This window comes from Protopterus annectens, chromosome 6.part1 (assembly GCF_019279795.1).
Source record: "Protopterus annectens isolate FY-2018-M chromosome 6.part1, PAN1.0, whole genome shotgun sequence".
Taxonomy (NCBI): domain Eukaryota; kingdom Metazoa; phylum Chordata; order Ceratodontiformes; family Protopteridae; genus Protopterus; species Protopterus annectens.
Window position 1 is genome coordinate 490,809,343 of NC_056738.1, and position 14,655 is coordinate 490,823,997.

A 14,655-nucleotide genomic window follows, 5' to 3' on the forward strand; every position below is an offset into this window, starting at 1 on the left:
ATTGTTTAATGAAGACAGAATATTTCTTTCATAACTAAAGGAGAGAAGATATGCTTAGAACAGTCCATGAATCATAAGTAGACATGATCAAATGCAGAGTAAGTAGCCTTCTATATTGGTCTGGCATGACAGATCGATGGAATAGATGTTCAGAAATTGAAAGGTTTGTCATCTATACATAAATCAAAATCACAAAAACTGCTTTCAAACAAGTCAGACCAAAAAGTACACAATGAGGAACCTTGTTTGCAGACAGAAACGCCTCCGAGTCAAAAAGCTTCTTAACGCTTTTATTTTGAACAAACCAAAGCGTTTTATACAGACCACTGCAGCTTCTTCAGAGAAACAAGTTAGACAAAAAACACTCACTTTAAAAATACTACATCAGGAAATGACATATTCCTGTTTCCTGTTACCAAACAGTTGTATTTAAAAACACATGCAAAGTGCTAAAAAGTTAAAGACATCCCACATTTAGAATCATTTTTAAAAGTAGCACACAACAATAAGAAATGGATTCAATTATATGAAAAAAGATCTCAGCGACTTAACAATAATATGGATGACAAAAAACAGATGTCATTACTATTTACAATAAACTACTATACAAGATATGTAAGTAGATCTATCGAAAAATATACTCTAATACTCACTTAAAACATTAAAAACAAATTTGCCTTATATGAGGTGTGTATAAGGGGTAAATACTACTCATATTTGCTCAGGCTTAGTTTATTAAACATTCTATTTGTGCTGTAACCATGCAGGACTAAGGAAGAAAGAAAAGAAAGAAGAAAGGGGGAAGGAAAGGAAGAAGTATCCTTTGCCCTCGCGGAAAACACGTCGACCTAAAGATTCAGCACGTGAGAATCCATTGTGTCTTCCTACTAAGACCACTAAGACTAGGTTATAAACCTGACTGTTATGTTAAGTAAGCCCGGAGTAGTAGGCGGTCAAGTCAACTAGCCAGACCTAATGTGATAGTGCGAGGTGCTGATAACGCACGACACTGCCAAATCATCAATATGTGTTGCCTGATATACGGGTCAGACCTAAAGTCAGAGAAAACTATATAGTAACAGTAGGTTTTACCTAAAATAACTTTTAATTTAAGAACTGGGCAATGTTGCAGTTAGTGTTAAGGCCAGGAAGACAGAAAGCGTCCAAGCAACTGCCAATCCAGCTCACAATTTTCTAGTATTAAAGATACAGGGCCCCTCTGATTTTTAAGGGTACATGGTCTATAGCCATAAAGCTAAAACTATGTCCTGGGAACAATGCAATATGTTTGGCCAGTGCGTTGTCATCTTTACATGTCCTGATTGCATACAAGTGCTCATACATCCTATCTACGCAGTCTCCTGTCGGTTTTTCCGATGTAGAACCCAGAGCAGCAGTTGCACATAGCAATGTATATAACTGATTTGCTCTCACAATTAAGTGCATGCTTGATGACAAACTTCCTGTCCCTAACAAGGAATGTCTCCCCTGTTCTGACATTGTTACAGAAATTACAGAATCCACATCTGGACATTCCTTTCCTTTTATAAAAACTATGCTGTTGGATATCCCTTTGTAATAGTTCCTTCAAATTTTTAGATCGTTTAAAATAAATCTAGGTTCGTCTCCTAGTTTTCCTGCTAGTGATGGGTTTGAGGATATCAACCTCCAATTCTTACGGATGATGTCCAGGATTGCTTCTGAATTAGTACTAAAAATAGTGACGAAGCTCAAAGATAAATCTGTGTTTGATTCTCTGCGGTCAACATTGCTACCTATTAGACCACTTATAGGCACCTCATCTGTGAAACTACTAACTACACTGGAGGAGACCTTTTGTTTAGTCAATAAAGGGGTGTAGAAGCCTCTAGTTCTTTTAAGAGTAACTTCCTCAATAAGTTCACAAACCATTTTCTCAGGATAGCCACGGTTAGTGAACATTTCCTTCAGAAATGAACATTCCTTAACAAAATCCACAAGGGTGCTGCTGACGACATGTTCCTCCTGTTCAGGGGGTCAGAATTGGAAGCGAAAAACTTGGTGGATAATATCACTAATTCCACTGAGTTCCTGAAGTTCACTTTTAAATTTTCTACCACTGAGCTTGATTATTTAGATGTCAAACTTACGAAGGATATTTGTCATCAGTGCTTCAGGTCCACCGTCTTTAGGAAAGCCACATACTGCAATTCTTTCCTGCACTTCACCAGCTTTCACCCTCACAAACAGAAAATATCTATAGTGAAGGGACAGCTGGTGAGGGCAGGAAGAATGTGCAGCACCCTTGTGGATTTTGTTAAGGAATGTTCATTTCTGAAGGAAATGTTCACTAACCGTGGCTATCCTGAGAAAATGGTTTGTGAACTTATTGAGGAAGTTACTCTTAAAAGAACTAGAGGCTTCTACACCCTTTATTGACTAAACAAAAGGTCTCCTCCAGTGTAGTTAGTAGTTTCACAGATGAGGTGCCTATAAGTGGTCTAATAGGTAGCAATGTTGACCGTAGAGAATCAAACACAGATTTATCTTTGAGCTTCGTCACTATTTTAGTACTAATTCAGAAGCAATCCTGGACATCATCGTAAGAATTGGAGGTTGATATCCTCAAACCCATCACTAGCAGGAAAACTAGAGACGAACCTAGATTTATTTTTAAACGATCTAAAATTTGAAGGAACTATTACAAAGGGATATCCAACAGCATAGTTTTTATAAAAGGAAAGGAATGTCCAGATGTGGATTCTGTAATTTCTGTAACAATGTCAGAACAGGGGAGACATTCCTTGTTAGGACAGGAAGTTTGTCATCAAGCATGCACTTAATTGTGAGAGCAAATCAGTTATATACATTGCTATGTGCAACTGCTGCTCTGGGTTCTACATCGGAAAAACCGACAGGAGACTGCGAGATAGGATGTATGAGCACTTGTATGCAATCAGGACATGTAAAGATGACAACGGCACAAACATATTGCATTGTTCCCAGGACATAGTTTTAGCTTTATGGCTATAGACCATGTACCCTTAAAAATCAGAGGGGGCCCTGTATCTTTAATACTAGAAAATTGTGAGCTGATTGGCGTTGCGCTTGACGCTTTCTGTCTTCCTGGCCTTAACACTAACTGCAACATTGCCCCAGTTCTTAAATTAAAAGTTATTTTAGGTAAAACCTACTGTTACTATATAGTTTTCTGACTTTAGGTCTGACCCGTATATCAGGCAACACATATTGATGATTTGGCAGTGTTGTGTTATCAGCACCTTGCACTAACACATTAGGTCTAGCTAGTTGACTTGACCGTACTATTCAGGGCTTACTTAACCTAACAGTCAGGTTTATAACCTAGTCTTAGTGGTCTTAGTAGGAAGACAATGGATTCTCACGCTGAATCTTTAGGTCGCACGTGTTTTCCGAGGGCAAAGGATACTTCCTTTCCTTCCCCTTTCTTCTTTCTTTCTTCCTTAGTCCTGCATGGTTACAGCACAAATAGAATGTTTAATAAACTAAGCCTGAGCAAATATGAGTAGTATTTACCCCTTATACACACCTCATATAAGGCAAATTTGTTTTAATGTTTTAAGTGAGTATTAGAGTATATTTTTCGATAGATCTACTTACATATCTTGTATAGTAGTTTATTGTAAATAATGACATCTGTTTTTGTCATCCATATTATTGTTAAGTCGCTGAGATCTTTTTCATATAATTGAATCCATTTCTTATTGTTGTGTGCTACTTTTAAAAATGATTCTAAATGGGATGTCTTTAACTTTTAGCACTTTGCATGTGTTTTAAATACAACTGTTTGGTAACAGGAAACAGGAATATGTCATTTCCTGATGTAGTATTTTTAAAGTGAGTGTTTTTTGTCTAACTTGTTTCTCTGAAGAAGCTGCAGTGGTCTGTGGCGAAAACGCTCTTTTGGTTTGTTCAAAATAAAAGCGTTAAGAAGCTTTTTGACTCGGAGGCGTTTCTGTCTGCAAACAAGGTTCCTCATTGTGTACTTTATAAATCAAAATCAGAAAGAGGAACTTCTTCTTAATGAAATTCTGCATTTGCCACAAATGTAGGTTGGTGTGGAATTTTTCAGGACAAAAAATTTACATTTGGTTGCGTACTGATCATTATTCCAAGTTTCCAGAAGATGTGCAACTGAGGACATGAAACGTCAAACTGTTAAAACTGTTCTTATTTGTGCAAGACTTGATGTAGCAAAAGAGCTAATCGCTAACAAAGAACCACAGTTTGCCAGTCATGATGTTCAGCTGTTTGGGAAGAGGAGCTAAAACCTGAGCTTATGTCTCATATACCATCAAAGCAATGGATAGGTTGTGTGTAAGAATGCAGATTATAAAGGATCTAATAAAAACATGAAACATTCTAGGAATGGTGACTATTAATTATTCCACTTGCAGTGCTGCACTATTCCATTATAGTTCAGTTTCTAGTTGTTGTGTTTCATATCAAAACTTCATTCTCACTGTTTATATCCCAAAGCAAGCAGTCTATTATTCAAATAAAATATAAAAGGCAATGGAAGCAGAAACATTGGTTTGATAGAACCGCTGAGCATTTGCCTTTACTAAATGAAGGTAAAGAATGAACATAAAAGTGCCAGATGAAAAACATTTGCAATAAAGAGACAATGAAATATGCAGTACTTTGAGAAACAAGCTTTCCTAGATTATGCTGGATGCAGCGTCAAGAAAAAAAATGGTCTCCAGAAGAGTCTGAAGATAATTACATAAACAATCTGGCACAGAGACCTATGGAATACTACAGAGACAAATAATTTAAATAAGTTGTGAAATTTCCTCAGTGCAGAGTGTCAGTTCTGTCACTGTCCACATAACTGTTTTAATGGTCCCCATGATAGTTTAGTGGCTACGTTTGAAATGTTTGATCAATACTTCTGAGTCTGGAAAAAAACTTACAGGGGGAAAAATACAGAACACATGTAAATATTTATCTAGTATGAAGTCAATAGCAGCTGTCACTGATAAAGTGACTGATAAATTTAAAGTCAATGATATTAATGGGACTGATACTTATAGATAGTCACATTTTAATTAAGTACAAATCCAGTCATATACTCAGACTGTACACAGCTGAATATGCACATTAAATTTAATCACATAGCACCTAGTGCTAGGATGTTTTGTACACTATGTGTGTATTATGTATAACCAAATGGACTTAAATTATTTTGTAAATAAGGAGGGGTGATATATGATAATATATGGAGTTATTTTTACTGCAGTTTACCACTTCCATAGATCTTAGGATAGTAAGAGGGATGTCTTATGCGATTATGGCATTCTTGCAATCTGTAGTAAAGTACTATAATATCCAAATATCTCTGTGTGAATACCTCTTTCATTTGGTCTACCTGAACAACTGTATCAACATTTTTTAAGTTGCAGATACAGCAGTGTCTCTGGATGCTGGATGTTACAACAACTGGATTTATAATCTGGTTATTATTCCAGGAGGAAATACAGAGACACACAGACACACACACACACACACACACACACACACACACACACACACACACACACACACACACACACACACACACACACTCTCTTTATGGGATGCTGTCAGTTGTTCACAAGTACTAATGGGAAGTACTAAGTACTAGTGGGAATCTTGAGGCAATGTTACAACTGCTTCATGTACACAGACAACCCTCTCCTCCTCCCAACAAATTCCAACACATGTGAGAGATGCAACCATATAGCCAAATTGAAGGCTAAGCTCTCTCAACTCAGTACTGGCATAACCAGTCAGGAGGAGAAGGAAACCACACTCACTACAATTCCAGTCTCACATAGACCTACCACGACAGCAAACCAAACACATAATCACACAAGAACATACTCGGAGGCTCTAAATAAAGATCTGCCGAAACAGCAGAGACCTCCAAAGCAGACACCCAAGCAGCCGCTACCCCAAAACAAAACACGGGCAACACTCACAAAGCCAGTGTGCCAAACAGTCACAGCCCTTAAGACTAAACAACACACTTGATACACTTGTAATAGGTGACTCTATCGTCAGGCACACTGACGTCCCGCTCACCAGGCTGAACAAGGAGAGGGTCACGGTGAGCAGCCTGTCAGGTGCTAGGATCCGCCACATAACACAAGCACTCAGGTCACTCCAAGGCAAGTACAAATATGACTCAGTCATTGTCCATGCTGGTGTGAATGACCTGAGATGTACCTCCCTGGACTACATGAAAAGAGACATAAAGGAGCTCTCTGAGCATGTAGCCCAGGCCAGTATGACCCTGACCTTGAGTAGCATCTTACCCTCACCAAGAATGATGCCACAATATGAAGACAAGATGATCAATTTCAACAATTGGCTTAAGTACTGGTGTCATTCAAAGGGGATCCAATGCCTGTCAGCTTGGGATGATATGCTCGACAAGCCACAATGCTTCGCTAGGGATGGCTTGCACCTGTCACCCCTGGGCTTTCGGATATTGGCAAAGGCTCTTGCTACCCCCATAGTGCCTTTTTAGGCAAGGCTCAAAGACAAACCCACCTCCATAGGTATCACAAGGGATAAGAAACTAAGAGTAATGCTACTCAACGCCAGAAGTCTAAACCTCAAGATGCACGCACTCGAAACTCTCCTTAGCATGGAGAACATCGATATCTGTGCAGTAACAGAAACCTGGTTCAGGGCTCCCGAGAGCACCCCAGCACTACCAGGTTATACCTCATACCATGCTTTTCGCCCCAAAACTTGGACCGAACCACAAAAGGAGGGGGAAGTATCGATATTCATCAAAGATACCCACACCTCCAGGTTGGTGGCAAAGCACGAAGCGTCAGAGACTATCCATGTGCAACTAACAGTGGGTAAAACTGCCTTCCAGTTTATAGCCTGCTACAGACCACCCTCCCAAACCCAGGAACCCCACTCGGCCTTCCTAAGAACACTGGAAAATATGAAGGTCTCTCCAAACACCATTATATTGGGCGACTTCAACTACCTAAACAGACTGGGAGCATTACTCTAGCTCCAACACCCTAGCCCAAAGGTTCTTAGAATTTATAAACTCAAATGCTATGGAACAACTTGTTACCACTCCCACAAGAGGGGAAAACATACTGGACCTGATCATCACCAACATGGGGACTCTATGCTCCAGACCAGAAGTGTATCCCTCACTGGTAAGATCAGACCATAAACTAATCTCACTGGATATTCACATCCCGACCCCACCCCCTGCCCAGAAAACCACAGTGAAAAACTTCTCTAAAGCAAATTTCACACTCCTCAAAACTGAGGTGGAATCCTTCAAAGCCCCCGGGCCTGTGGAAAATACGGCCCAGACCACAGAATCCTTTATAAACGCATTCTATGAACACCTTCAGGAATGCATGGATCATGCGATCCCAAATAAAACCAAGACCCAATCCTCCAAAGGCAGACATCCTGTCTGGTGGACCCCAGCCATAAACAAACTATACAACAGAAGGAGGAAGCTACTAAATGATAGAGCAAAATCCCAAAAAGGGAAGGCATCACTGATCAGTATTAACAAAAACTACGGGCACGCATAAAATTGTCTAATGCTAGCTTCGAGAGAAAAATTGCACAGGACACTAAGGATAATCACAAGGCTTTCTTTAGTTATGTTAGGAACCTGGGTGGTAATTCCCAGATATGCTCAGAATTAGTCCAAAATGACAAAAAATACACCGAACCCACAGACATTGCCAACATCCTAGCTGACAGGTTCAGCGCAAACGTCTCTCCCCCCCCCTCCCAGATATGCTCAGAATTAGTCCAAAATGACAAAAAATACATCAAACCCACAGACATTGCCAACATCCTAGCTGACAGGTTCAGCGCAAACTTAGCCCTCCCTCCCCACCAAAAGCGCAAATATCTATCCCAGCAGATTGCTGCCCTCCTGACATTTCAGATGCTCAGGTAAGAGCCGCCCTCTCCAAAGCTAAAAACACAACATCAATGTGACCAGATGGTGTCCTGGGCTGCGTCCTACATGAACTCCAAGAAGAGCTAAACCCAAACATAAAACTACTGTTCAATCTCAGCCTTACTACAGGATATGTGCCCAAAGAGTGGCGTACAGCAACAGTGGTCCCTCTCCATAAAAGTGGTGCCTCAACAGATCCTGGAAACTATCGCCCCATAAGCCTGACTAGCTTGGTCTGCAAAGCTATGGAAAGGATCATCATGGACCTCATAAATAAAGATATTGGGGACCTACAAACACTGGATCCTACTCAGTTCAGCTTTGTTAAGGGCAGATCCTGCCTCTTAAACCTGGTTGATTTCTTTGAAACAGTCACCAAGGCCATTGACGAGGGGAAGGTGGTCCACACAGTCTACCTGGACCTCGCAAAAGCCTTTGATACAATACCCCACTCGGGCATTATAGATAAGCTCACCAGCTTAAATATAAACCCCTATGTCACTAGATGGATTGCAAACTGGCTCAAGGGCAGAACCCACATGGTTAGAATTGCTGGAGCCATGTCAGACTCCAAACCAGTTACAAGTGGTGTCCCACAAGGCTCAGTCCTGGGACCTCTCTTGTTCGGTATATATTTCTCGGAGGTACAGGCCAACACGGAAGGACTGTGGCTGACCATGTTCGCAGATGACTTCAAACTGGGCGCCATAATCGACTCTTCAGTCGACACAAGCATCCTCCAAAAGGGCCTCATAGAAACAGACAACTGGTGCCAGAGCCATGGCCTCAAGCTAAATGCCAAAAGTGTATAGTCATCCCTTTGGCAAAAACAAAGTGCCCACAAATTACCACATAGGTGGTAATCCATTAAGTACAGAAGAAGTAATTAGGGACCTGGGGACCCAAGTTGATAGCAATCTCTCATTTGACAACCACGTGGCCAAAGTGGTTAGAAAAACATTTTATATAGCCCACCTAATCATGAAGGGATTCACATCTAGATCAGGGGACATCATTGTCCCTCTTTACTCATCCCTCATCAGGCCCATAATTGAGTACAATGCCCCTTTTGGGATGTACCTTACCAGACACCTGCAGCAACTGGAAAGACCCCAAAAGTACCTCACCAAGAGGATCAAAGGGCTCAAACAGATGCCATATGCTGCCCGGTTAAAGAAACTCCAGCTCTACTCAGTGGCATACCGCCTGTTCAGAGGCGATCTGTGCCTGACGTATAAAGCCATGTCCAACCCGGAATTAATGGACATGCTGCACCTCAGAAAATCCAAATCCCATCGAGCCACGCGCTCGAGAGACTTGAACCTCAGCACTGAAATAAATAGGACATGCTGGAGGGACAGATTCATAACCCTTGGACCGCCCACTACCAACCTTTACTCATCCTCCCTCCTTTTTCCCCCCTTAGCTTTTTTATTTCCCCTATTTCTCCAAGGTTTTCTATCAGCATTTCATACTCACCAACCTCTCCTCTCACCATGGACAGACATTTGTTTACTATCCTCCCCTTCATATAATTTCTTCTTATTATATCATATCATCTAACAAGTTCCGAAACTCTACCCCTTGTAGGAGCCCACCTCCCAAATGGTCATACCTCTCTTCACTCCCAAAATCCCTCCAATCTCATCCCCCCCTTTCACTACCCCAGTAATAACCAGTTCTTCAAAACACCCCATCTTACTCCTCGCCACCCTAAAGTACCTAGCTCTAAGGACACTCTCAAACTACTAATTAAACTCCAAAAGATATTTGACTATTTGAAAAAATCCATCACAAAAGATGGCGACATCCACCCCAACCCAGGCCCTAACTCTGATCCAGGCCTCAACATCCTGAATTCAGCTAGAACCTCAGCAGGCTCCCTCCTTATCTTTCACCTCAACCTAAGAAGTATCAATAATAAGGTCCATAACTTACATGCCATGCTTGCGACCCACTCCCCAGACATTATGTGTCTAATGGAAACATGGCTAAAACCTAGCACCAAGGATGAAGAAATCATCCCTCCTGGGTATAACGTTCTCAGATCTGATCGTCTAACTAGAAAGGGTGGGGGAACAGCCGTTATGTTTAAGAACACGTTGAGCGTCACTATGAACCCCTCCAACCCCAAAATTCCTAACCTTGAACTGCTTGCCCTAAAGCTATCCCTCAACAAACAAAAAAGTATTAATCTCATCGTAGTCTATATACCACCAGGAAATAACGTTGAAAACCTTGAACATATCCTTAATTGGTTAGCTACAACCTATCCCCAAGAAACCATAATACTAGGAGACGTTAATATTGATTGGTCCTCTACTCCAACCACTCAAATCCTCTCCCATTAACTTGCATGGCTTCTCTCAAAATATACTATCTACCACCAGAATTGGGAATGCTCAACAAAAGGAGAGCATCATTGACTGGATCCTTACTAATAAAGCCCCAAATAACTATACTGCAGGGACTCTTCCCAATGACCTTAGTGACCACCTTATTACCTTTATCTTAAAACACAAATGTACAACATCTAACCATCCCCAAACCAGGCTGGTCAGGAACAGTAAGAATTTTGTCCCACAACACTTTCTTGCTGATCTCAAAGCATGTAACTGGTCCTCCCTAAAATGCTTCCTTAGAGGACAGTGTCTCTTATTTTAATGACACTTTCCTTAAGATACTTGATGTTCATGCTCCTAAAAGACTGACCAGGACCAAGGAACGTATTGCTCCTTGGCTAACAAAAGACACCAAATCCAAAATTAAACTCCGGGATCAGGCCTGGAATAAATGGAGAGCTACCAAAACCCCCCTGGACCAGATCAAGTTTCTTCAGCTTAGAAACTCAACCAAATTAGCCGTCTTGATGGACAAAAAACAACATTTTTGTCACCTCCAAGACAAACACCAGCACAATCCCAAAAAATTCTGGGCTGGCTTCAATCATCTCCTTCGTCCAGGAAAATCGACCACCCCCACCCCTGGTAAACTCATCGGCAAAGATCCAAGTGAAATAGCTAACACTTTCAATACATTTTTTACGGAGACCATCCAGTCTCTCGCCAATCAGCTTACCAATACTCCCTCATTCACAACCCCAACTAAAAACCCTTCTCAGTCCTCCCTTAACTTACAACCCACACCTACCTCTTACATTCGTTCCCTCTTGAAAAAACTCAAACCAACTACCTTAGCGGCTGACCTACTCCCAGCCAACTACCTACAAATAGCATCTGACACCATTGCCTACCCTGTTTCAATCCTGATCAACCGATCTATATCTGAATCTTCTATCCCCTCAATCTGGAAAATCTCTTATATCATCCCTCTCCATAAAGGTGGATCCTCCACTGACACATCTAACTATAGGCCAATAGCTATACTGTCTCCCCTAGCCAAAATCCTGGAATGCTGTGTTCATAAACAGCTCATTACCCATCTGTCTCAAAATAACCTCCTGTCTAACACCCAGCATGGATTCCGCCCCCATCACAGCACAACCTCTGCTCTTCTCTCCTTTGTTGATTCAATCAACCAAAACCGCAATAACAAACTCATTTCCTCTGTGCTTTTTCTTGACCTATCAAAAGCCTTTGATATGGTGAACCACCATCTACTAATACAAACACTGCAAACCTTTCATCTTAGTAAATCAACAATAAGTTGGTTTAACGACTACCTATCGAGTAGAAAGCAGGCGGTTCAGTGGCAAAACAGGCTATCAGACCTACTCCCACTAATATCGGTGTTCCACAAGGATCTATACTCGGCCCCCTTCTTTTTTCCCTTTTTATTAACAGTTTACACACGATCATTCCTAAAGCCACTTGCATTCAATACGCAGATGACTCCACCCTGATATGCTCGGACGTTTCTCTTGCCAAACTCCAAGTTGCAACCCAAAATTGCTTCTCCTTAGTTGACACATGGTTCTCAGAACTAAAGCTACTACTAAATCCATCCAAAACTAAATTACTTCTATTTTTCCCCACACTAAATACCCCCCAAGTAAATGAACCACCTAATGCCACTATCCCAACCTTCTGTGTCCTCCAACAATGGAATCATAATCGAACCCGTCTCCCACACCAAACTTCTTGGGGTTACCATAGATAACAAACTTAAATTTGATACACATGTCAGTCTGACCATTAAGTCTGTAAACAAAAAACTCGGGTCTTTGTATAGAATAAAACTTTCTTAACTCCGCACACCAAACTAACTATTGCTAGGACCCACCTTCTGTCTACACTCCTCTCACGCCAGTATTCTCCTTCCTCAACAAGAAGGAACTCAACAAACTGTCTACTAGCTATAACCACATAGCCAGATTTATAACAGGGATGCCCTATCGGACCCATCACTGCCAAAATCTTAGGACCCTCGAATGGTTAGAACTCTCCAACACACTCAAACTTAACCAACTCTCTGAGGCATTTAAAATAATTAATTATCCAGAAAAAACTCCCTCACTGAACAAAATACTTACCCCTTACTCCAACCTCACATCCCTTAGATCATCCAAAAGCCTACTAGTTCAAACCATCAAGTCTAACAACTTGGGAGGCGAAGCACTCTATGCAAATTCCATTGGCAAATCCTGGAATGCCCTCCCAAATAACCTAAGACACATGACCTCTCTACCAATTCAAAAACACCTCAAAGACCTATTAAAGTCCCAATGGCTCTGCCCCTGCTCTAATCCTGACTAATACTAAAACTCTGTTTGCCCACTAAAGTCCCTACTAAACCCACTAACCTATGGTCTCAACTAATTCTAATGCTAGTTCATTATAGGTATTGTACTTCTTTTAAATAATTGTATAATATATATGTTTGATTCCTCTTTGAATGTAACAACTATAACTCTATCCTTGAATGTTATGTTTAACTACCTCTTTATTGTGGAGCTTTTCTCCCCGGGCCTCTACTGAAAATGGACATGTATCCAGCTAGACTAGCCCGGTCAACAAATGTAAAATAAAAAAATAAAAAATAAAATAAAAAAATAAAATAACCCAGAGGCTCCCTTCACTCTGGAATAAAATCCCAGTCCAGGTTAGGCAGAGTCCCTCATTGACTCTCTTCAAGAGGAATCTTGATGAGTGGATGGGAGATCGTAGGTTTACCCCGGGTATCACTTCTGTGTCACTGTTAGACAAAGGCACAGTATACTAACCTCGAAAAAGGGCATAGCAAAATAAATTTAAAATGGGTGGCGAAAGCCAAACACATTCTGGCTAGGCTTATAAATGCCCTAGGGCAGATAGCCTAGTATGAACCTATGAACCTATGAACTAAATGTGGTGTAGAATGGACAAAAAGCCTGTACCACTGATTGAAAATCAGTAGATCACATGTACTGGCTTTTTGTCAGTGTGAGATCACATGGGTATATGGGAATTTTCCCTTTCATGACTGTATTGCAATCTTGGATTTGGAATATATTATTTGCGGGAGGTGAGGGGGTTGCCCCCTACAGCAAAAAAATTATGTTTTAAAGTTATGTCTTTTTTATATTGGTAGGTGATGAAAACGTTGTGCTTGCTCACCTGCCTTTTGATAAGCTGATTTTTATATGGATGTTCATACGTTCATATATATGTGTGTGTGTGTGTGTGTGTGTGTGTGTGTGTGTGTGTGTGTGTGTGTATGTATATGTATACATATATATATATATATATATATATATATATGTGTGTGTGTGTGTGTGTGTGTGTATATATATATATATATATATATATATATATATATAAAATGAGAGAGGGATGAATATTAATTTTTATATTCATTCATTGCACATTAGTCTTTCTTATTTCTCACTATAAGTTTGTATTATGTTATGTTCTGTCATGGCTGAAAAAAGATTTTTGGACTAACTCAGTGATCTAGGTAACAAATGATAGACAGACAAACACATAAAAATATTCAGTATATTTATGTATTCAAACATAATTGTTCTAGATTATTGTGATGCCCTTATGTGAAAGAGGAACATTTTAGAGGCTAACGTACTGAAATGTTATGAATATTTTTTTGTATTTATTTTTTCTGTCATCTCTATATTTGAAAAAATTCATTTTAAGGAACATCTTTATCCATCATCCCTTTGTTTTTCTTACCTCATACACTCTGCATGCAACCAGTTACTGACATACCACTGCATAACCCCACTGCAGAGCAACAGAGGGTTAAAGGTCATCTTAATTGTGATATCATTTCCTTTTGGCAGGAGACTGCACTGTACAAGAAACTATATCCATATGCACCTGTTTGCATCCTTCATGTTCAAGGCTGTCAGCATTTTCATCAAAGACAGAGTGGTATATGCCAAACTTGGAGTGAAAGAATTTGACTCCTTCGTAGAACATGATTTAACCTTCTCTGTTGCACCAGTAATGGACCAGTCTCACTATGTAAGCAGGTTGTTTAATATCCTACATATTTATTCATCTTTATTTATTTTACCTCTTTAATATGCATTTGAATAAGCTGGAATATATAACTCAATGTTTACATGAGGCCAAATATAGAAAACTCACAAATAAGTCATAAACATTTTGTAATGTACAGGTATTTTTACGTTATGTTTAGTGCAGGACTTTTCATTTTGTCTTCTACTTATTTTAAAGTTGAGAACAGTAGGACTAGCCTTTTTTTATGCAGTGATATGAAAATAATAAAACTGT

At 40.2% G+C, this 14,655-nt stretch overlaps 1 protein-coding gene across 1 annotated transcript in view; it reads left to right on the forward strand.

Moving 5' to 3' along the window:
* The window catches only part of PTH2R (parathyroid hormone 2 receptor), a 1,294,618-nt gene that overhangs the window by 325,930 nt on the left and 954,033 nt on the right, over positions 1-14,655 (forward strand). The window contains exon 5 of the mRNA XM_044075404.1: positions 14,199-14,382. Coding sequence (XP_043931339.1) covers positions 14,199-14,382 — 184 coding nt within the window. The remainder of the gene's footprint in view (positions 1-14,198; positions 14,383-14,655) is intronic.